This window comes from Ursus maritimus (genome assembly GCF_017311325.1).
Source record: "Ursus maritimus isolate PB19 chromosome X unlocalized genomic scaffold, ASM1731132v1 scaffold_X1, whole genome shotgun sequence".
In the NCBI taxonomy this organism is placed as follows: domain Eukaryota; kingdom Metazoa; phylum Chordata; class Mammalia; order Carnivora; family Ursidae; genus Ursus; species Ursus maritimus.
The window spans coordinates 46694615-46718876 of NW_024423319.1; the positions used below are offsets into that span (position 1 = coordinate 46694615).

At 39.1% G+C, this 24262-nt stretch overlaps 1 protein-coding gene across 1 annotated transcript; it reads right to left on the bottom strand.

Moving 5' to 3' along the window:
- Positions 1 to 1355: 1355 nt before the first annotated feature.
- On the bottom strand, positions 1356 to 16494 carry TNMD (tenomodulin). Its single transcript, XM_008701712.2, has 7 exons — positions 16278 to 16494; positions 15982 to 16113; positions 7216 to 7356; positions 6898 to 6999; positions 3831 to 3984; positions 2029 to 2195; positions 1356 to 1733 (listed from the first exon to the last, which is right to left on the bottom strand). Exons 1-7 carry the CDS (start codon positions 16323 to 16325, stop codon positions 1524 to 1526), a joined length of 954 nt encoding a protein of 317 aa, XP_008699934.1. The 5' UTR covers positions 16326 to 16494; the 3' UTR covers positions 1356 to 1523.
- Positions 16495 to 24262: the final 7768 nt, after the last annotated feature.

A 24262-nucleotide genomic window follows, 5' to 3' on the forward strand; every position in this document is an offset into this window, starting at 1 on the left:
ATGTCTTAAGAATTTAAAATTATTGGCTGATCTTAAAAACCATTGTTAAAAATGAATAATTTATTTAAAAACAATGATAGAGAACATCATAAAGTCCACACAACCTTAAATTAATCTCATATTTTTTTGCATTTTTATATTTCAGCTATAAATTATTGCTTATTATGATAATTGAAGTATTCCAAAATTCTCAGATGTCTTCTAAATCATTAATAAAAAAAGAAAATATTTTCAGTGATGCTGCATTGTTAGATATGTGAGATTGCTCATTCTGTGAAAATTGGTAATCCAAGTACGGCCTGTATGCTAATTATCAATTAATGACAGGCTAAATTTAACTCAGCCTTGGGCAAATCTGTTTCTATTTGCTTCCTCAACTATTAAAAAGGGGGAAATGACTCCTGGCCTGCAGGCATCTTGGTAAAGATTTTACTCTTTGAAAATGCTTTTCTGATGGAAAGTGCCAGACAGATATTCTCATGACACATTAACCTTGAAGTTGAGCAAGAAGGGGCTAGAGTTAAATGATACTAGAAGGTGTGACAGATTGGTAGACAGAAATTTTGAAACTAGAACTGGCTGGGTCATCAAGGTTAACATTACCCTCTGACCACTGCTATTACTCTCTTCTTTGCCCCTTTTCTCTTTCCCAAGCAAAGTACTGGAGGATCGGAAACTAGGCCTTACCCTTCCTTTAAGAAAATGGCATACTGCTAGTTCCTTGTGGTTTCAGATGGGAAAAAAATCCCATATGATTCCTCAGCTTGGAGATTTCCTATGATGCCTGTTTTTGTGAATCATATTTATGGATCTCCCTTTCCAGACAATTGCCTTGGAAAGTTATGTAACCAGACACTGATCTGAAGAGAAGCCAGGCCTGAAGGTTATAAAGTATTGAATTTGTCCAAAGTTCAGTTCTTGTTTACAGGAGGAGAGCCTGGGACCCTTTTTGCTAGGTTAGCTTTCTCCTTTGCTGAGTCTGAGCTCTTGGAATATATTAGTGCTGGCCTGCTGTGACTCACTGCCTGTCCAGCAGCTTAACAGATGCTTGAGCAAGACCACAATATGTCTCTCAGATAATTAAACATTGGGGCTACACACAAAAGGACAAGTTTTTATGCATCATTTATGGGGACATTATATCATCAGTCCCTCATTTCTTCTTTCTCAATACAGCATAGTAAACTCTGGTATTTGAGAATCTTTATGCTTTGCTCTTTCCCATTCCCCAAACCTGATAGAATGCAAGTTTCCATCATTGTCATCCGTGTTAGACAGATCTGCTCCATTTCAGTCGCAGGAAACATTCTTAGCAAACACTTACCCAGTGTGTTCAGCAGCAATCAGGCCATTGGTGATGATGTAGAAGTTTATTAGAACATGAAGAGAAGAATTACCTACAAGTAATTCTGGAGTGCTGGCTACTAGGAGCCAAATGCCTCATAGGCAGAAATTCATTGAATAGCATGCATTTATTATATGTTGGCTGCCAGAAGTTTAAGCACTTGAGCTCAAACTTGCCATTAGACCCTCCCCAGCATGCGGGCCACCCACCAGTTGCAAGGCATGATGACACGACAGATTACCCGCCCTCCTTGGTAGCAGTATGGATACGGGTAGTAACCTAGCAAAGGTTCACAGACGCGGCGGCAGTAGCGGTTGCCTCGACGGCAGTAAATACAACAATAACCTCTCTCATCCAGCATGGGGTCAAATTCTATTCCATTTTCAGTCTGAAAGAAGAATAAACCAGGGTTGGAGGGGAAGTTCACCAAGAAGAGGCCCACCAAGCAGGGAAGGACTACAAGACTACAGGAGTTGGGGACTGGTAAGAAGTTAAATTCCTTAGTCTAATCAAGATTGATCAAGATTGATTATGAATGAGCCTCCTAGGGATTCCAAGTTTCTTAAATATTTTTTGTTAAAACAATGATCATTCTCCTTTTAATGACTTTGATCTAAGGGGTAGTGAGGTTTTTGAGGGCTCTTTGCTATCCCTCTAACAAGAGTAACATGACTGTAACTTACATAGTCATTTATTGGAAGTTCTTCCTCACTTGCTTGTCTGGCATGGCGGGTCTTTTCCACCTTCACTTGAGGGACCACCCACTGCTCGTTTTGTTCAATGCCTTTTTTTTCATTGGTAGGAAAGTGGAGATCTTCACCATCCTCCTCAAAGTCTTGTAACTCTGAAACTAAGGTAACAAACACAAAGTTGTGATTCACCTGCTTTGCAAATGGTTCCTGAAAGAAGTGCTTGGGGTTATGGTGTTGGGAATACAGATTTTCATTGTGTCTTCTCACTGCCATCATTTAGGCAAGCATGAACCCCTCCTACAGCTACAATTTTAAAGAGCTTTCCCAAAACAAATCTGACTATTCCAATGTACAAAGACCTACTCTTTGCTCATTTAGTATCAAACACTTACTGCTTTGCCTTACTAGCATCCTAATTTTAAAAATGGGGACAGTGGGGTGGGGGAGTGGCTGGGTGACTCAGTTGGCTGGGCCTCGGACTCTTTGTTCTGGCTGGGATCATGATCTCATGATCTTGGGATCAAGTCTTGTGTGGGACTCCATGCTGGGTGTGGAGTCTACTTGGGATTCTCTCTCTCTCTGCCTCCCCCTGCTCACATGTTCAGTCTCTCTCTCTCTCTTAAATAAATAAATAAAATCTTTTTAAAAAAATGAGGACAGGAGACTTAGGTGTCTCCCACAATGATTTTACCTATGATAGGCCCTCAGTAAATATTTTTTGGTTGCTGGATTTGTTTCGGTGCCCTCTGTCTTCCTCCCTTTCCCCCTCTCTTTCCTGTCTTAAATTTAAAAAAAACCAACTTTCTATTTAGAAATAATCTTACATTTACAGAAGACTTGCAAAGGTAGTGCAGAGTTCCTATATACTCTTTATGTAGTTTCCCCTAATATTAGCATCTCAAATAGTCATGGTACAATTATGAAAACTAAGAAATTAACATTGGTACAATACTATTGGTATTATAATACTATTAAGTAAACTATAGACTTTATTCAGATTTCATCATTATTTCCACTAATGTCTTTTAGAAGAAGAACCTGAAGCAGAAGTTCTAGCATCCAGTCCAGAATATCACATTGTATTTTGTCACCTGTTTTTTTTTAAGCTGCCAAAGAGTACCAGTAGATGCCTGCATTGGTTAGAGTGGCCTCTCTTGAGTCATATAGTAATCTATGCTGTCTAGAATGAGGGAGGCAAGACTGTCTGTTAGCTGGACAAAATAAGACATCCAGAGACCTTTGCTTTCCTTATGAACTGACTGGAAGTTGACAGCTGGACTCTTCTACTCAAGAGCTGTAGCTCTCAATTACTTTTATAGTGATTCCTAAAACAGCCACAAAGAAATTTGTATTATCGTGATTGTCCTGTCTTCTCAGGGGGGAATGCCACCAATTGACACACAGAATCATTCTTGAGACAACAGTACACTGTTTTGGCTTTCTCTCCTCTGTTTTTGGGTTGGGTACATAGTGGTTTGAGGAATAGCTTAGTATCCTGACTGCAATGAATATAGATGTGCAAATAAAGATTAGTTTTTGCTATCACTAGTCACATTAGGGTGGCATTACCTTTGCTGGGATATTTAAAAGGCTTGTCAGCATTAATTTATCTGATATATAACTTGGCTGTAAAAAATTCCTTCCTCCCTTGGCAGTCAGCATATACAGTTTCATCTAACAAGATATAAGCTGATCATTTGTTTTCTTAGAAATGTAGTCTCTAAATGATGAGAATATTAACCAGTTATTGACTTTAGAAAGAGGAGGAGAAAGAGGAGGAGAAGAAGGCATACCTGCTATTAGAGTGGGATTGATCCAATACATGGTGACATTGTCACAAATTTCCAGAATTTTGGAATTTTTCAGAAAGTCTCGGTTTTCAATTGGTTTTTCTGCTGGGACCCAAATCACAGACTGTTCGAAAAAAGTTGTGGTAATTTCTTCATTCTGAGAGAAGTAAGTTCAAGGTGGGGATAGGCAGAGAAATTAATAAAATGAGTGAGACATTATGGGATCCTGGAAAACACTCTATTTTGAGTCTGAATAACAATTCCAATCCCAGGGCTGCCAGTCAACTAGCTCTGTTATGTGCATGCAGTAGGTGTCCTTGGGATAGTTAACAACTGATCCCTCTCTGCGATCTAACAGTAAGGCTGCTTTCTGTAACAGGAGTTTTCTCTGCTACCATTTCACTCACAGCTAGGAAGGCTATCCATCATTTTCTGGGCCTCCCACTGGGCCATGTATGTTTTAATTGGGCTTCTGGAACCTTGAGTGATTTATATTTGTTTTCGCTCTTTTAAATGGATGTTGTGAGTGCCTGCCATGTTTTAGGCTTGCAACTAAGATTGCAAACAGGATTTGATCTCAAGCTGAAAAGACTCCTATAATCCAAGCTGGTGAGATCAATTAAATAGCAACCAAACCTAATATTTGAGTTTGACAAGATTTGCCTGTTAATGGTGGCTAGTTGTAGTACAAAAGATGTCTTTCTGTCTTAAAGTCAAGTCTCCAGCTTGTGACTTCACTGGCCTTACCACTATTTTACTCCTTTCATTCTAGATGTTTACAGTTTGTCTCACAGTATTTTTTTCTTATATTATCAAGAACATTGCCTTCTCTTCGGTTTCTTGTACTGGAAGTAGTTATCTTGTATACCTACTTCTTACTCACTTGTCTTTTGGGTCTTGACATTTCTCTCTACTCCTAATAAGGCTTTTACTTTTCTTTTTGGTTTCTTTCTAGCTTTATGATTTCAGGGTTTTTGTTTGTTTTTTGAAATCTGGCTTTGTACAATTTTCCCCCTAGTCATTTAAAAGTCTTAGCTCCCTTGCCCTTGAGTCTGTTAAGACCTTGGGATGCACTGAAAGGGACTGTAGAAAAAATGAGGTTGGTATGCTGACTAGCTTTGTTAGCAAACTCAGGGCTATTTATATAACTGCTCTGCATGTTTAGCATGCGCAAACCATAGATACAGTGGTGAAAAGTACAGAATAAGAGGGGTTTTGTCATCTAGAACCACAAACCTATTTCATAAAAAAAGTCTGTAGCCTGAATAGATATATGGATTTTCTTGAAGATAAAGTAATCTCACTGTCACGAGACAAATACTTACGTTATTTAAAAGATATGGCAAAATTAATTGAAGCATAAACTAGGGCCCAAAAGAGACATTATGGGCCTTTGCCTTTATCATTTTCAGAAAAATTAATCTTGTTTTAGTTCAGGGCTTCATTGCTGGCTGGCGCTACTCAAATATTTACATTATTTTCTGTAAAAAGCAGCATATAGTATCTTTTTATCCTATTGATTCTCTTTTCATCTTACCCTTGCCTCTTACAATAATTTCTAATATCCTGGAAGTTGTTCTGTTCTTTAGATGCATTGAATTTATGCTTATTTTTTAAAAATCTCAAAAATTTTTCACTACCATAGGCCTTGAGAGCACAGCATCATTTTTGGGAAAGCTTCTTCTTTTTCTTGGAAATTCTAGCAACAAGTGTCTGTAATTTTTCTGGCCATAAGAAGACCAGTGGCATGTCTGGGAGAGCCGGTGATAGCTCTGAGACTTGGGCAAAGAAAATCATAGGGCACCTGGGTGGCTCAGATGGTTGGGCGTCTGCCTTTGGCTCAGGTCATGATCCCAGAGTCCCGGGGATCGAGTCCCGCATCGGGCTCCGTGCTGGGCGAGGAGCCTGCTACTCCTTCTGCCTGCTGTTCCCCCTGCTTGTGCGCTCTTTCTTTCTCTCTCGCTCTCGCTCTCTCTAATAAATAAATAAAATCTTTAAAAAAAAAAGAAAAGGATAAAGTGCTCCCTTATCCCACTTTACTCCTGACCCCCAAAATAAGAAAAGCAAAAGCAAAAGATGAATGGGTAGGCAAGAATAAAGTGGGAAGAGCTATAGGAAAATAGTGAAAAAGAATGGAGGAGAGAGAGAAGAAAGGAGTCTTTATGTATATATAGAGGCCACTGTGGCATTGCCATAATTTCATTTTAGATTTGCCAGTTAAACACTAAGACAAAACCAAACAAACCAAACAAATATTTGTTTCTTCCTGGCTACAGTGAGAATATGCTGCCACAATATGGCCTTAGCTAAGGTTCCCCTTATTGCTTCACTGATAGCAACATACAGACAGAATATCGGGGAATCATTAAGAGCTTCAAGGGCTTTAGTGATGGCTGTGTTTTGGGCCATAATCCTCCATCTCCCACAAGGGTTTCGGGGGCCAGTTAGTGATTGCACCAGTATCTTAGGTTACCTTACCATGGCCTGGCAATATGTTTTCAGAGAATTTGTATTACACTGTAGTTCTCACCTTCTTTGCTTTTGCCTTTCCAGGTGAGGTTAAATGTGGATTATTCCATTAGCAGCCCAGCATACAATGGTAAGGTGAATGAACTGAAAATTTTAAAATAAGTGAATGCCACAGTATGATAAAAGTGTCAAGGATCTCAGGTAGCATTGGGACTTTTATTTTTTAAGACTTTAAGCAGGATTGTTTTTGTTCCTCTGACTTACCCCTTTTTACTAGAAATCTTTGGTTTGGAAGCAAATGTACGTAATGTTAATGACTACTCAAGTATAAAAATATAGTGTTGCACCTAACAGCATTAACTATAGTTTTTTGAAAGGCCCAAGTTCAAGATCCCAATCTTCTCCTCATTGTGTCCTTGGGCAAGTTACTTTTTGGTTCTGAACCCAGTTTCCTCATGGGAAAATGGGGATAATGATAGGACCTACCTATAGGGTCATTATGAGAATCAAATGAGGGTAAAGCATTTAGTACAATATCTGGCACATAGCTGACATCCAATAAATGATGGCTTTTCCTACCACTGTTAATATTCTTACATACCTCATCTATTTCCTCCTCTGGTTCAGAAAATTCAGGAATCACTTTAATCTGAGTTTTGATGAAGCATTTTTGAAGACCTACAAAGTAGATGCCAGTGTAACCCTATAGACAGACAAAAAAAAAAAACACACAAAACTTCCTGAAATAGCCAAAGTTAATGAGTTCCCTGATCTGTTAAGGCCCCAGTATGGCAAAATCTGAATTCAAAAGAAAGCTTTGTCTTATAAATTAAGTGGAGGCTAAAGGTTATTTTTAACTTGACTAAAATGTTCTAATATTTTAAGTGGGAACCCTTGGGAGGAGGAAATTCCAACTTACATTTTTAAAGTCATGTACTTCCAATGTTTCATCAGTGCCATTTCCACTTCTGAATATTTCAGTTCTGGTCACAGGATCAATTTCCATGTAAATCTTCTTCTTCTCTCCATTGCTGTAGAAAGTGTGCTCCATGTCATATGTCTGGAATAACAGAGGAAAACAAGCTCTAAGATCCTCAGTGTGTCCCTTCATAAGACACTTTAACTGGGTAATATCTGGGACATATTCTCTTTCTGGAGCCTTTGTGGTGAGGTGCCATCTCAACAGCTTACCATTGGGATTTCTCTGAGACTCAAGATTAAAGTGAGGTGCTTTTTGGCACTGGAGCTGATATGGGGATCCTTTAGAGCCAGTATTTTGTATTCAACCCAAGTTGCTGAACTAATCACTAAAATTCCAACAGTTTTCTTGGCAGCCTTGACTAAATAGCAAATGATATTTTTGCAAACCAGCCTGTAAAGTATTTTCCCCTTATGTCAAGTAGAGAAATCACATGAAACTGATGCTGCTTCTTTAAGTTACCACTTCCTTTCCAAGTGCTCACCCCCCCCCCTTGAAATTCATTGGGGCTGAGAAAGAGATTTGAACACATTTAGAATGCTTAGGTATTGCTCTTTATCTCCTTATCTACCCAGGGCTTTAATATTACCTCAATAGTCTTGGGTCTGTCTTTTTTAGAACCTGAAGACGATTCTCCTTGGCCAATATTAGGTGATAGTCTTACACTGAACTCAATTGCTTCCTTTTCCCCTTTCAACTCCAGGAAACATTTATTGCCTTCCCCTGACTTTCTCCTTTATGGGCTAATCAAACCCACTCAGTTTATTCCTGAGTTCTGTTTTCCAAACTTAAATCAGTTGGCTTCAAGTTCTCCTGTATATAGAATTCAACAACGGTGTCAAGTGCCCTGCACTAAGTAATATGGTATCTTCCAAGAATAGTGCCTTGGAAAGCTTCTTATCAGGTCATACTTGAGTGGTGGCAGCCAAATCCCAGACTCTCTCCGGCCCTCTAAAAGTGACAATTTCTTCTTAGGACCAAGAGGACCAGGCCTATCAAGTGTCCCAGTTTAGGAGTAAGCCCATTACCTATAACTGATGACACATTTGTAGCTAGAAACAAACAACAAACCTAAATTAATTCACTACCTGTCACAAAACAAGCCAGACCTGATGGGGCCATGTGGAAATCTGTCTTATCTCTGTTGTTAGGATGCCTTCTGCTATCATATGCATTTTCATACTCATTTTTCCTTAGCAAAAAAATTTGGTAAACTAAAATCCCCCTAAAACCAGTCATCTATAAAGCCAAGGTGGCCTTCTAATGATATGGTTCCCAGTGACAGCCTTTTAGAGCTTGTACTGGGTTGGGTTGCTTTTTAATGTCGGCCAGTGTCTGTGACTGAATATTAGTTTAACCTGGTCAAATTTTCCCCAACTCAAGTAGAGAAACAAGTTGGAAGGGTTTGTAGAAACAATGTTATTTCAGGTGTAAAAAGTCTATGTAGCTTCTGAACAGGAAGAGACAATGTCATTTACCTCCTTGTAGCCCTGCAGTGCCTTGGACAGGGTCAGTGCTTAAGTATTGAGTGTACTCAATTAAGTATTACGTATTCAACATAAGTTTTTCCCACCAATGACAAATTCTCATCTTCATAAAGAGACATTTCGAACATTGGCAAGGTCTTTTAAGAGACATACATTAGAAGGGGAAGGAAAATGGTATTTACAACCTTCCGGCAACCGCAGAGTTAACTCAGGAAGTCTGGCCTGGTTTGTGACAGGTAGCAAACAAATTCCTTTAGGCTTGTTATTTGCTTCTAGTTATAAATATGTCCTCAATTCCAGCTCTGCAGCCAGCTTGAAAAACTTCTACCTAGCAACAAATAGAACTCTCAGTCGGCCTGAGCTAAGTAGAGGACAGAGGCATCTACTTCAGATACGGTCTTGTCAGATCTCCCAACAGGAGGGAATTTCTTCAGAAATACTCTCCATTGTTGAGACAAATGTGGACACTACTAGTCATTGGGGGTGGGGTGGGGTGTTTGTTTCATCAGTAGCACAACTGATGGATTATTGCATGGAAAAATGAGGTTAGAGACTAGGGGATGTTGGAATGCTGCCTACCTGGGCAAAAGAAAAAATACAGGCTGTATTTTCAATTATTGGTAGAAGACTATGGAACCATACCGGTGACATTTAGAATTTCAGTGTACTTCTGTGGAATGAGTTTTCCTGCACTGTTGGCAATGCACTTCACTTGGACACCTTGCTAGATGAAAACTATTGGAAACTGTCAAGCTCAGCAGATCTTGATTACTTTCAACATTTCTTCAAAGAGTTTTTTTTTTTTTTTGGTTTTTTGTTTGTTTTGTTTTTTGTTTTGGTGGGGGAGAAGGGGTCTAGTCTGATTGTATTCACTAGCCAGCTTATTGGCTTTTTTTTTAAAAACAATGATAGGTTGCTAAATGGAGTGAGCTCAGAATGACTTCATTTACTTGTGAATCCTGGATGAAGGGTGGGGGTGGAAAGCTATATATTCACCCAGATGGAATTCTACCATCAAAGGTGTCCTTTTGGAACAGACTGTCCTTGTCTAGGAAGATGATGCCGGTGGCCCACTTTGGACTGTTTGGGGATGGGTTTAAGCAAATCCAGACATACTGTCTCGCCCAGGTCCCTGTGGAGCACATTGCCTGGGTAATGGCTATGCAAGCTCCACTGGCCCATATGAAGACTGAGCTCATGACTTTGGCCTCAGTAATACTTTTCTCTCTACTAAGCTCACTGGCTCAGGGGCTGGGGGTCTTTCTGGAGATGAAGGAATAAATGTTTTTGTCCTTTCCAGGTACTAACTAAAGCAGAGACAGGAAGACTGGCCTGAGAGAGGTATGACTGGGCTCTCAGTAGGTCATCTCACACTGTCCCCCAACTCAGCTTTACTTCAAGAAGGAGAGAGCAAGGACAGAGGGTGTTGAGGAGTACACTTCTGTCAAATCAGCAAATAGGGGAAGTCAATCATTACTGTTTAGGGAACCTAGCTCATTTCATATCCTGTTCACTTTGTACCCTCCTAGTCCTTCTCCTTCTTCCCATCTCCTTCTATCCCTTTGTCTTCTGTCTAGACATGTAAGAATCGCATGGTGTGCCAGGTCCTTTATGTCAAAGAAGAAATCAATTTGACAAATGATTTCACACAAAGATGATAGTGATGGGTATTTGTCTTTTAAAAAATGAGTGCAATACTTAACTCAAAGGAAAGAAGTACTAATGATAGATTTTAAGCAGAATGACACCAGGAGTAAGAGATATTCTCGGGGCAAGGGCATCCTTCCAGCACCACTCAAATAGGTTTCTATTCTACTCAGATGTAAGGCTGGCCTTAACTGTAAGGACAAGAACACAGGGAAGCCTATGGAGTAGAATATGACTCAGAAGTGAAATGAAATAGATATGTGATTAAGTTCAGGCAGTGAGAAATGTAAGAAGACCACACTGAGAAAACATGGAGCAAAAACAAACTCATTTCTCTTCCCCGCCCAGGAATTCTTTCCCCAATCCAGTTAAAGCCTCCACTTAGGTAGCAAATGAGCCCTAACATCCCCCTTTCACAATTTTCCCCGTTTCTTGCCTCAATTTGTGGCAATCTCTGAGATTAGAAAAAAAAAAGCTTTTTATAAAAAGTAATGTTGCCTGAGACCTCAGTGTGATGGATCTGTTTTGGGGGCAAGTACCTTTAGCCTTTCCTAAAAGGGATTTGAGGACATTTGGCTTAGGTTTGCTTCTTGAAGCCTGTGATTAATCTAACTGTTCTTCTCTCCACCTTCATCCTTTACTGTCTGTTTATGAGGTACACTCTCCAAAGGTGAAATACATGCTCAGAATAGCTGGCTAGCAGGTGTTAGGCTGGAAGGAAGGGAAGGGAATGCATTGTACCATTTTATTACCAACCTAGCCTGTGGGAATTAAAGGGCCTCTGGGTATTTCTTTACCAACACAGAGCAGACAGATTGTTTCTTATGCAAAGTTGGACTTCTGCATCTTCAATCACCAGTTCTCAGCCCTGAAAAAAATTGGCATAAGCAGCACAGACATTCCTCTTTTTCAACAAGAAAAAAACCATTTCTTTCATCTATAGGCTCAAGCTGGCTGAGATGTTTTCCCACAGCCACTGTCCCCACCACCTCTTATTCTTAAATGCAACGTAAGAATAGTAGAAAGAATCCTTAGACCATGTTTTAGTCTTAGCTGCAACTCTGCCACTTGAAAGCTGTGTGACCTTGGACAAGTCACCAAGTTTCTCTGGAGTTTCAGTTCCCATCTTTATCTCCCATGCCTTGCCAGATGCAATGCTGAGTAGTTGACAAAATTTGTTCTGCTCAGATTTGGGCTAACACCTGTTAGGTGGATGATCGGACTGTTACTACCTGTTGATCACCTGGGCTGCTTTCCTTATACAGCCCCAATCCCACTCTCAGTCTCTAAAAGACAGCTCCCTTTGAGGACCCAGGTTTTCCTTGCTGGTGCCATGTAAGTTGCTCAGCAAATGCTGCTTTAGGAGAATAAAGGGACTGAACAATATTGTGCCCACAGTAGCCAGAGTCCTGGTACACATAATTGGTACTGCCTCTTAATAGCTCAGAGCAAGAGCTGGCCAGGTGAGAGTTGCTGTTTGTATGAGGGTGGACTTTGCTCCTGCAATGGTTTGGGAGGAAAATAAAATGAAGAGAAGTCTTTTTGAAAATGCCGATGTGGCACCATCTGGTGAAGCTCAGTCCCTCTGTTAAAGAGATTTCAGCTACAACTCCAACTTTTTCCTTGAGGGTATGAATGCTTCCCCAGATCCACATTTTCCCCGCCAAACTGTTGTGTAGGAAAGCCCAGGGAATTCAGGAAGAGTTGTAGCAATTGTGTGCTTAGAAGAGGAGTAGAAGAAGAAGAAAGTGGGTTTCTGGCCAATGCTAGCATTAGAGAAACAGGCACAGGAATGCTGGATCCAGACTTAACAAAGAAGTGTTTTTTCCAAGCAAAGGATTTTCAGCCTACAATGGTAATTGGGCTTGCAATCCTGGGTGAGGCTGTCATAATGATTATTTGCAGTTGAGGTTGCGGGGAGAGGGTAGAAGGATGCCCACCTACCCGTACTACTTCTCTTCTCATCGTAGGAGTTATGAGGACACTCCCAGTAGTCTGTTGATTGCTGTGTGGGCCTTAGGGCTTACGGTTTCTAAAGAGCCCTAAAGTCACCAGGCAGTTCCTGGATATGGCAGGAAGGGCAAAATTTCATTTATTTAATTTATCATCCTTCTGCCTCATTCTCCAAAGGATCGGGGGGGGGGACAGGTTATAAGGTCTGTGCTGCATCTATAAATTGTTGGCTTAAAGGCTGGGGTTTTTATGACTTGTTTCCTCCATGTTGGATTAATTAGCTGGGGAGTTGGCTTCTAATTGTTTCAAGTTAAATGTGTAATGCAGGGAGGTTTGAGGAAGAATGTTCCTCTAGGGAACTAGCTTCAGAAATCCCTGAGCAGTCATTGCCTGAAAGTGGAGCCTCATTGTGATGCATTCTCAAAATCTCTGGGACTGAATAGGTCCTTTCTACTTGGTTGAGAAAGCTGAATACAGAGTTTGATGGTCTGGCTTTCATTCAGCTCAAGTGGCTCCTATACGTGATTGTGGGTTAGGGGTCTGCAACCTGTAAGGGAGTGCAGCAGCTACTCCAGAGTTAATTCCTTTTGTTTCACTTCATTTTGATGCCTTTCTGTTTCTGGAGTGTGTGTGTGTGTGTGTGTGTGTGTGTGTGTGCGCACGCATGCGCATGTGCACGTGTACTCATGCCTGAGGTGAAGAGAAGGAATCAAGCATGGCTTACTCCCACTTTGGGATCAAGAATCTGGATCTTTTGTACACACCAAGGTGGGAGGTAATGGAAGGAGAGGAGCGACTTATTGGAATGGAACTGTCAACACCAGATGTAAGACATTAAGTAAATACTGTTTATTTTAAACAGATGTCAAAAAACAAAATAAAAAGGAGATATGATGGAGGCTAGAGGAGCAAACACTAAGAGCTTGGAGGAAGCCCCAGGAAAGCAAACAAATCACTCCATCCATAAGCACAATAGCATCAACAATTCTGTCCACCAAGGGCCCCACGGTCCCCACAGGTCCCTTAGGCTTGTAAAGGAAAGTCCAGAAGACCCTGGATTTTAATCTGCTGTTATTTCTTGCTAGGCCATACTCTTAAGGGTAGAGTCTTTAATTTGTGCAAGATGCCTGGATCCTTTTCCTTTGCAAATCTTCTTCCAAGACTAATCTGACTACTTTTCTCTTCCCAGGATTCATAAGTCAGCTCCAAGGCAGGCATATTGGCAGTCTTAGCCATTGGAAACATAGATGGTCTCTTGGGCTCTTTGTCTGGGAATTGAAGGTAGTGGTAGACTGAGGAAAGCATTCACATCTCCAGCTGGTTCCTTAGTTTGCAACGGACCCAGTCTGGTCTTGTGGTGAAGGCCAGGACTTAAATATCAAAGACAATAAATTGCAACTCCCCAGTTCAAATGGAGAGCAAATAACCTTTGTTCATGGTGGAAAAAGTTGACCTAGGAGACACCTATCATCTTTTACCAGATTACTTTGCAATAATTTTGTTCATTTCTGATCCCTTTGCTGAAAAGCACATCCCAAGATGGATTAATTCATGAAAGATTTAATTCTTGATAAACTTTATTTGGTGGCTTACCACACCTCTTCTGTGCATGCATTGACTAGATTTTACTTTTGGTTTGAGGAATCACAGAATTGTTCCTTATAATGCATTAAAAAGAGAACTGAAGTGAGAAGCAAAGATGATATAATATGGAAGTAGAGGGAACCATGGGCCCTATTTGGCAGGGTGAGTTTGGCACCTTGCAAGATAAAAGCAAGGTCCCACTTAGTCATTTGTAGTTGCACTGAGGCAAATAACATTGGAAGTTTAGAAAAACACATAAACTCTTTCAAAATAGCATTTGCAGTACCAACAGTTACAATAAAACAAGAAAGGCCATCTGGTCCCATGTTTAGTCAGGCTTGTACCGGTGGTCAAAAGGGCTAGCTACCTACCACACTCAGTTAAGTATATTATGGCAGAGGAGAAAGAAAGGGTTTATTGTCCTCTAACTCACCTATAATTGTCTAAAGGATCCAATATTCAATTTGTGGAGCAGCACATCACCTAGGGAATTAGCTAAGTGGTAGCAGAATTGGATCGGAATGCATCTTGGCACGTATATTCATTTGCTGTTTCCTTCCTGATCTCTATTTCTTTGCCCACCTTGATAGCCTGAATATAGGTGACTTCTCTAGAACGATATGTGAACAGAAAGTAGTTCAGAAGCAGGTCACAGTGCAAGAGATGAGAGAGAGAGAAGGAGGGAGAGAGAGAGAATGAGAAAAATGGCTAACTATAGGCATTGGGTGATGCCTGAAATCCTTTCTGGAACAAGGTATAAATAAAAAGGTAAACAAACAAGATGGGCTGCTTTGCTTTTCATTCTCCTTCCTATTTAAACTTGGTAAGATAGCCTCTGGGACTAAATGAAAGTGGGTGTGGCAATAGAGGTGAAGAATCCAAGGGTAGCTATGCCTTATGTTTCTGTTTTCTTTCGGACACTTGTCCATTTAATTTTCTATTTTCTCCCCCTGCCTCTCCTTTTTCATCAATCCGTGTTCTTTCCTCTCCACTCCTATCACTCCTTTGGCTCCCAGTAGTCCGTGCCAACCCATTTTCTTCTTGTCTCTCATTCTCCCTCCTTGATATATGCCTTTCTCTTCCTACATCTGTTATCAAATAAAAATGAGCATCTCATGATAACAAATTAATAGCAAAAGTAACAACAATCCATATACAGAAAGAAAAATGTGGCAAAGACAGAAAACTATCTACACACCTTGTAGCCTGTACATTTATTACTTCTCTCTTAAATGGAAATTGTTAACATAGAGGAACTATGATTTTCTTTGGGTCACATCTAAACTTGCCCATTGCGTGTGAGTCTGGGAGTAACAATAACTTTAAGGTACACTAATATCAACTACAGTGGCCAGCTGGGTATACCAAATGATCCTAATACAGAAGCTTTCTGAGATACCTGTGATTAATGACTTGGTGTCCCTTGTTTCTACCCTGTGGCATTAGTATCTCAGCGGGTCAGTGACAATTGTGGCTGGTGAGGAGCCGAAATCTCCAGGTTTTGTTTGTTTGTTTTTGTTTTTAAAGTCATAAATACTTGTGAAGTCAGGTATGAGACTTGCTTCTTCTGAAAAGGAGTTTGCTGCCTGTCTTCAGAGCAGATGCATTAAGTTAGAAACATAATCCCTGAAAATCCTTTGCTGCCATTTCTGGTGATTTCTTCTTATGTGGTGATATAATTACTTTTCCATCAGTTTCTGCCCAGATAATTGAAAGAAAGATGAAAAGTATTTTTTCTTACAGTAAAAATTTTGCTTCTAGGAGGAGTCTTAACTTCTTAAAGCCAAGCATTATTAAAAAGGTGGGTAATTCTACTCCTAACATTACTAACTGAAATACAGAAAATATATTTTTCCCTTACCAAAATAATTAGGCAAATAAAAGAAAGCAAAATCTTGATTCAGTTTTTCATACCACCAGAAAATATATGCAAAAGGAACTTAATGATTTTCATTTCAGAGTAATATACATGTCAAGCACTAATTAAATTCAAACTCAAAACAAAAGCATTAGATATTAATGTGCATTTACTCACTTTTTTGGGTGTCTCCGGCCAGAAGTGCTTGCCCCCCCAAAACAGGACAATTAGTGTTAGGGCCAGGATACCAAGCACCAATCCACAAATCTTAAGTGATTTACATATCTTCTTGGATTTAAAAGCTTCTGCCTAAGCGAAGAACAGAGAGAGTAAAACAATACACAATAACTCTTAAAATAGCAAGCCATAATTCAAAATCACCTTTGATTTCACTTTCTAATGTTCACATTGCGATACGATAAATCTGTGAAACCATGCTTCTGCTCAAAAGGGAAAAATATGAATCAACTTACATTTAGAATGTGACAGTCCTCACAGTTCTCTGGAGGATTCTTTGCCATGCTCTCAGTACACAGTACTCTTTTCCTGCTTTGAGAGGACTGAGAGACCACTGCTGAGGTGGAGTTGCAAGTGAGTCAGCTAACAGATGCCAGAGGAGAGGCTGAATTTATATGGCTCAAATATGTCATACCAGAGCCTGAGGGAGCCCAGGGGGCTCCTGTGCTGCGATTTGTTACATAGATATACCCATATATGTATATAACTTCTGTGCACAGAATTCCATCCAGAATAGCAAAGACAGAAGGTTATAATGAAAACTATTGTCCTGGGGGTTGGTTTGGAAAGGGACCAAGCCTAGGACACATTGAAATGATTTTTCACTATGAACTTAAAATATCAGTGGCAACACATGCTGCACACTCCAGAAATAAGCAAACAAAACAAAAAAGGAATGAAGTCCTGATTTCAATTCCATTTGTTTTAACAAATATTTATTGCAGGGGTATTAAATGTCAGGAACTGTATTTGGTGTTGGAGATTCAGAAATGAATAAGGTACTGCCTCCTCCATTATGATAAAGTTCTTTGAGGACTGAGGTCAGTATGTACTCAACTAATTATAAAATTAAAACAGGATTAAAAGATTAATGATAAATTTCTCTCTATCTCTTCATCCTAGCTCTCTGATTATTTTCTTTTCCTGAATTCTTATCCTCAGTCTGTTCTTTAACATTGGTATTCCTTATGGTTCTACCATTGATGATCTTCTAACTCTATATACACTTCTTAGATGATCTCACCCACTCCTATGGTTTAAAGTGTCAGCTGCATATCAATGATTTCTAAATCTGTATCTATAACCCCTTTCTATCTCCTGAATTTCAAAGCCATTTGAATATCTCTACCTGGATGTACCTCAGAAACCTCAAACTCAACATGTCCCACATAAAACTCTTCTTCTTTTGAAATCCCTTCTCCCAACCTACTCTCCTCCATATTCTTAGTCTTGGTTGGTGGTTATATTAGTTTTCTAGAGCTACCATAACAAAGTACCACAGATTTGGTGGCATAAACAACAGAAATTTATATTCTCACAGATCTGGAGGCTGGAAGTCCAAGATCAAGGTGTCAGCAGAGTTGCTTTCTCCTAAAATCTCTCTCCTTACTTTGTAGATGGTCTTCTTCATGTTCACATGGCATTCTCTCTCTATGCATGTTTATGTCCTAATTTCTTCTTATGAGGACAACAGTCTTATTGGACTAGAGCCCATGCATATGACCTTATTTTTCCTTAATTACTTCTTTAAAAGCCCTATCTCCAAATACAGTTACATTCTAAGATAATGGGTATTAGGGCTTCAAAATATGAGTTTGGTAGGGCGAAAGGCACAATTCAGCCCATAATGGTGGAACCATCACCCACTCAGACTCCAAAACCAGAAACTGAGGTTTGTCTCTGACTCCCCTCTGTTCTTCACATTCCCTTGATCTAATCAGTCACCAAATATTATGGATTCTAAATTTTTACATTCTTCAAAGCCATTCTTTCTTCTTTATGTTGACCATTAAAGCTTAGTTTAGTTCTCTGAGAGGTCTCAAATCCAGGGTGCTCTCTAAGGGCTCTGGACCCATGTGTCTATTTAACCTGTTGGATCTCTTCACTTGGATATTTCGCAGGCACCTCTAATATCATATGTCTCAAACTGAATTAGTTATCTTTCCTTCCAAATATACTTTTCTTTCTGTATTATCTCCCTTATTAAATGACACGATGATTAGTCTTTAGAATAGAAATCTCCAAATGATCCTTAGTTTTTTCTTTCTTGTTCATCCCCATGCCTAATCAATTATTAAACCCAGTAAATTTTGCCTCTGAATTATCTCTCCAATTCTATTCTCTCCATCCTCAATTGCCACTGCCTTAGTTGAGGTTTTTGTAGTTACTTTCTGTTGCATTAAAATTCTAACTGGTTTCTTTGCCTTCAATCCATTGCCTTCAAGGTGATCTTTCTAAGATGCAACTCTGAGGATAATCTTTCCCTGCTTAAAATCCTTTCATGTCTATTCATTGTCTATAAAATCAAAGCTATTTATGGTGACATCACAGGCATTTCATGGTCTGGACTCTGCCTATCTTTCCTGCCTTGATTCTGGACAATTTCTTTCATAGAGATGGAGTCAACTGGGGTTCTCAACTGGGCAGGGCCATGGAGCATATACATGTGACTTCATCTACATCCTAATGTCTCAAAGAAAAATAATTTTCTAACTGTTGCAGGCATAATTATGCATGAAATTGTGTAATTTGTGCAATATAAGTCATGGTCTATTTGCTTTGCAATTCTTTAATCAAGCTTAGAAAAAAAGAGAAAGTCATGAGAGTAGTCTCATGAAGAAATCTATGTTAACTTTGTTAGATGATTTCCCCTTCCACAATGCTACACTATGCCTCCAATGCCTTCCTTATACTTTACCCTTTATTGATACTGAGCACCCTTTGATTTTTCACACTATAGGGCATTTGCATATGCTGTACTCTTTGCTTGGATTTCCCTTCCTTGTTTGTTCTTTGTATCTCACTCATACTTTAAATCTTGGACTTATTATACTGCATTATAGTTCACTTATAGGTATTTTTCTACCAAATAGACTTTGAGATCTTTAAAAACATGCCTTATTTGTTAAAAGTATTTAATAAATAAATAAATTTCAATTTATTCACTTTATTGTGACTTTCTCTTTATTGCAGTGATCTGGAACTGAACCCACAATATCTCTGAGGTATGGCTGTAGATTTGCAAGCCATTTGCCTGTGGATGGTATTCAAAGCTATGGGGGTTGATGACATAGTATAGAGAAAGAGTGCAGAATAGAAAGAGAAAAAGGCTCAAGACTAAGCCCCAGGGAATCTTCAGTTATTTATTTAAAAATGTACTTTTAGAATGGTTTTTGCATTTCTATAAAAGAGATACATACTCATTATAAAATATGCAAGCAATATAGAAAAGCACAAAAAAAGGGGGGGAAATCCTTCCAAATCTGCATCAACCAAGAATAACCATTATTGGGCTTCAATTTCTTTATCTGAATAAAGAAGGACAAAAATAGTACCTATTTGTAAGATTGTTATAATAATTTAGTGAGATAACCCATTTAAAATGCTTATTCTGTTACTTGGAAGATAGTAAACACTTCATAAGCATTAGCTTCTAAGATTAATGAATGTTATTCTGGGCATCAATTTTATTATATAGGATTAATAAATGAATAGAAAGAATTAAATAGAAGTAATATACATGCTATTTTAAAAAGTATGAAATTTTAAAAATTGCTTGAATTGAACAAAAGAAAAATAAATCAAAGTGAAAGGGATTGATACACTTCAGATAAATGTTTCTTCCCTCTCAAAAAATAGAAGTCTCTGAGAGATTATTTTAAAGTTAAGATCAAAGATTTGAAAAATATAAAGAGGTTGTAGTCATTACATAATTATTTCCATGTTTCACTATTTGATAGTGTTGACTGATTCCCTTGGTGGTTGGTTAAGAGCATGGGTTCTATAAATAGTCCGCTTGGGTTCAAATCAGTTCCGCCACTTAACTAGCTATAAAGTGGACAAATTATTTAATCTCTACATGCCTCAGTTTTCTTATTTCTAGAATGGAATTAAAAAGTGCCTACTTCATTGAGTTGTTGTGAGTAATAAGAGTTAATACAACTAAAATACTTGGTATAGAGACTAGTACATAATAAACTATTATAAATATGAGGACATGAGCTATCATTATGAAAAATGACAAAATGAGACCCCTCACACTTCCCCTCCCATCTTCTGATTTTTGTTCGTTATTTTATTATTTTTACCTTCGGTCCCCCCTCCCCAAATTCTTTAAGTTATTTGGTCTTGGTTCTGTGTTTAAATGAATTCAAAGCTTACCATTAGTCCTCTCATCACAGCTTCTTTATGCCTGAATTATTTGTTTTGATATATCTCTTGGTTATCTATATTTTCTCATTTACTAGTTTTTTTTTTAAAGGAGCACTCATAAATGTTGCATTTCTTAACTTTTGCTTACTTGAGAATATGTTTATTAAAGGGATAGCATATAAAATTCTTGGGTCACAGTTTGGTTCTCTCAAGAGTTTGATATTGCTCCACTGTCTTTTGGCATTGTGGGCTACACTCGTCCTTTAACTATTTATTCTTTGGCTGGCCAGATTTCACTGTAGAAATAGTAACATTAGAAGTCAAATGATAGGGGCACCTGGTGGCTCAGTTGGTTAAAATGTGTCTGACTCTTGGTTTCAGCTCAGGTCATGATTTCACAGTCAAGGAATTGAGCCCCATGTCCAGCTCTGTGCTCAGCATGGAGCACAGATTCTACTTTGGATTCTCTCTCCCTCTCGCTCTTGCTCCCAACTCTCTCACTCTCTCAAATAAAGAAATAAATAAAATCTTAAAAAAAAAAAGACGTCAGGTAATAGAGGAGGAGGAGCTGGCAAATAAGAACAAAGTAGGGTGGCCAAGATAATGGGAGGGAAATAGCAAGGTGTGACAAAAACCAAGAAAAGAGTGTCTGACAAAGAAGGTAGTGTTGAACTCTATCAAAAGCCTCTACAAGGTTGAACAACTGAAAAATAAGACTTTTTTTTAAGTGGGGGGAATGTGAAAGAGCATTTTGAACTGCAAGAATAACATAAGCAAAGTTATATAGGTGTGTAAGTATGTGTTTGGGGGTATGGTAGTACTGAGTAATCCATTGTGGCTGAAATTTTGATTGCATGGGAGAGACAAAGTTATAACAGATCAAGTTACCCAGATCTCTTTTTCTTTCAGATGCCTTCTTTTTTCCTTCTACCTCTCCACATAGTTCTTCATCTGGACAAAAGAAAAATATCTGAGTTACATTTCTTTTGCTCCCTCCTTTAATGTCTTCCATATTTCTCTACTTTTTCTTTAGAATAAAAGGAATTGGATTTTCAGTAACGTTTTGTCCATAAATCAATTAATAAATTCAATCAATGTTCAATATCAATTGGGATTATTGCAGTACATAAAAGTGTAGTGAGGAAGGTGTAAACCAATAATTGTAGGCCAGTGTGTGGTGTTATCTTAAAGCAGTATAGCATGTTTGGGAACACAGAGGAGGGCACCTAACTCAGCTGTGCAAGGTTATAGGGAGAGGAAGGGATACTCAGGGCAGGCTTCTGGGAAAAAGTGATGAAGAAATTGAGACTTACAGGATGAACAGCCAGGTAAAAGTGTCAGTGTAGACAGTGTTCCAGGTAGTGGAAAAGCATGGACAAAATCTTGAAAATGTGGTAAAGAATGGAACTTTGGAGTAACTGAAAGAATTTTAGTGCGGAAGGAGTATTTAAATTTTTTTCTACTATAGAAGTACGTCCTCACTAGCAAATAATCTATCCAAAGTAAGAAGTAAAAAAATCAAAGTCCCCCCCCCACTCCCACAAGTCCTTAAAACGAACCACTGTTAGGTTTAATGAGTATTATTCCATAGCCTTTGCTATTCAAGTGAAAATACAAGATCACATATATATTTGTGTGTATGTATATAATATTAGTAGTTTACAAAAATTTATAATCTTACAAAAATGTTTATATGTTTGCTACTTAATCTTTTCATTTAGAAATCTATCATAGACAGACAAAGGGGAAGATGGCAGTGGAGTAGGAGGACCCTAGGCTCACCTTGTCCCATGAATACAACTATATAACTATCAAATCCTTGTAAATACCCCAGAAACTGACCTGAAGAATGGCACAACAAACTCCAAGGCTAAAAGTAGACAAGTGGGCACAATGAAGAAGGTAGGAGGTACAGAGATAAGGTTTGGTAGAGAAATGGATCATGGCCACTATAGTGGGGGAGGGAGCTGAGGTTGCAGAGAAGGGCCAGAGACAGACTACCAGACAGGGGAGTGCAAAAGGAAAATGAATCCCCATAGCAATTGGCTTAGAAATTGAGAGGGGTCAAGTTTCATTAATTCTTGCAACCAGTGGGGCTTAAAGCCTAGTTTTAAAGGTCAGAAGGCTTGGCTTTGGAAGAACACAGAGGCATTGGGGGTGCTCTTGGAAAGAAGGCAAGGGAAACAGCCTGTGGACATACAGCATGGAAACAGCAATTTGGAGTGCCTAAAGCACAGAGTGGGGAAGTTATTTGCTTATCTCAGAGCATGTCCTAGAGAGGCAGCATTCACAGAATAACCCCTCCAGGAAGAAAGGAACTGGCAGGTACCATTTCCCTCACCTGCCCCTCAGCATAAATACAGGGCCACTTGGGGGAACCAGTATAGCATTTGTGTGTGCTACCTTGCTTACACCAAGCCCTGCCCCCATGCTCCAGTGGAACTGCCCTCCCCAGTCACACTTGCCTCAATCTTAGCAAGGTGGGCCCCTTCCACCAGAAGACTGGCCAAAACCCCTACCCACACCCAGTCTCCTAACCCAGAAGTTTTGCAGAGCCTTGGATCTGGTGACAGTGGCAAAGGTTTCATTTCACAAGCAGACCAGTGCACACTTAGTTAAAACTTGCCACATTCAGGCCAGGGACCAAACACTGCCCACAACAGGCAAAGAGAGCCTCTGCAAATAAGCAGCCTAGAGGATAAAGCAGCAAGTGCACAACAGCAGGGCCCATGCAGCACACACTGGAGACACTCCTGGAAGTACCAGGCTTTGGGGAACAGGGGACACTACATTACAGGGCATTACAGGTCCTCTTCTTTCTAAGGCTGTTGCCCTCAAGAACAGAAGTAGCTGACTTTCCTAACACAGAGAAGCAGGCACAGAGACTTAGACAAAATAAGAAGACAGAGGAATTTGTCACAAATGAAAGAACAGGACGAGGCCACAGCCAAAGATCTAAGTGAAATAGATATAAGTAACATGCCCAAAAAAGAACTTGAAGTAATTATCATAACGATACTTGCTGGCCTTGAGAAGAGTTGAAGTCATAAATACCCTTAACATAGAGAGAAGGAATAACACAGCAGAAATAAAAGGCTCGATAAAAGAAATGAGAAACATGCTTGATAGAATGAACAGCAGGCTGAAACAAAGGAATGAATTAATGACCTAGAAGACAGAATAATGGAAAGTAATCAAGCTGAAAAAGCGAGAAAAAATTTATGGAAAATGAGAATAGACTTAAGGAACACAGTTACTGCATCAAATGTAATAACATTCACATTATAGGAGTCCCAGAAGAAGAGAGAGATAAGGAGGAAGAAAATTTATTCAAAGTAATAATAGCTGGAAACTTCCCTAATCTGGGGAAGGAAATAGATATCCAGATCCAGGAGGCATAGAGAACTTTCAACAAGATCAACAAAAGCGGATCCACACCAAGACATATTATAATTAAAATGACAAAATATACTGAAAAAGAAAAAAATGTTTAAAAGCATCTGGACAAAAGAAGACAGTTACATACAAGGGAAACCCCATAAGGCTATCAGGAGATTTTTCGGCAGAAACTTTCCAAGACACAATGGAGTGACTTGATATTCAAAGTGCTGAATGGGAAAAATCTGCAGCCAAAATACTCTAACCAGCAAGGCTATAATTCAAAATAGAAGGAGAGATAAAGCTTCCTAGGCAAATAGAGGTTAAAGGAGTTCATTACCACTAAACTAGTCCTGCAAGAAATGTTAGAGAGAATTCCTTGAGTGGAAAGGAAAGACCGTAAGAGTAGGAAAGTAGGAGGCACAAAGGCAGTAAAAATAAGTATATCTGTAAAAATCAGTCAAGAGACTCATGAAATTAAGAAAAAAAAGTAAAGTGTGACACCATATACTTAAAAGGTTGGGGAGGAGAGGAATAACGAATGGGTTCAAACTTAAATGACCATCAACTTAATATAGACTGCTATATGCAGAAGATGTTATATACAAACCTAATGGTAACAACAAATTAAAATCACTAATAAATATGCAAAAAATAGAGAGAGAAATCCAAATGTATCACTAAAGAAAAC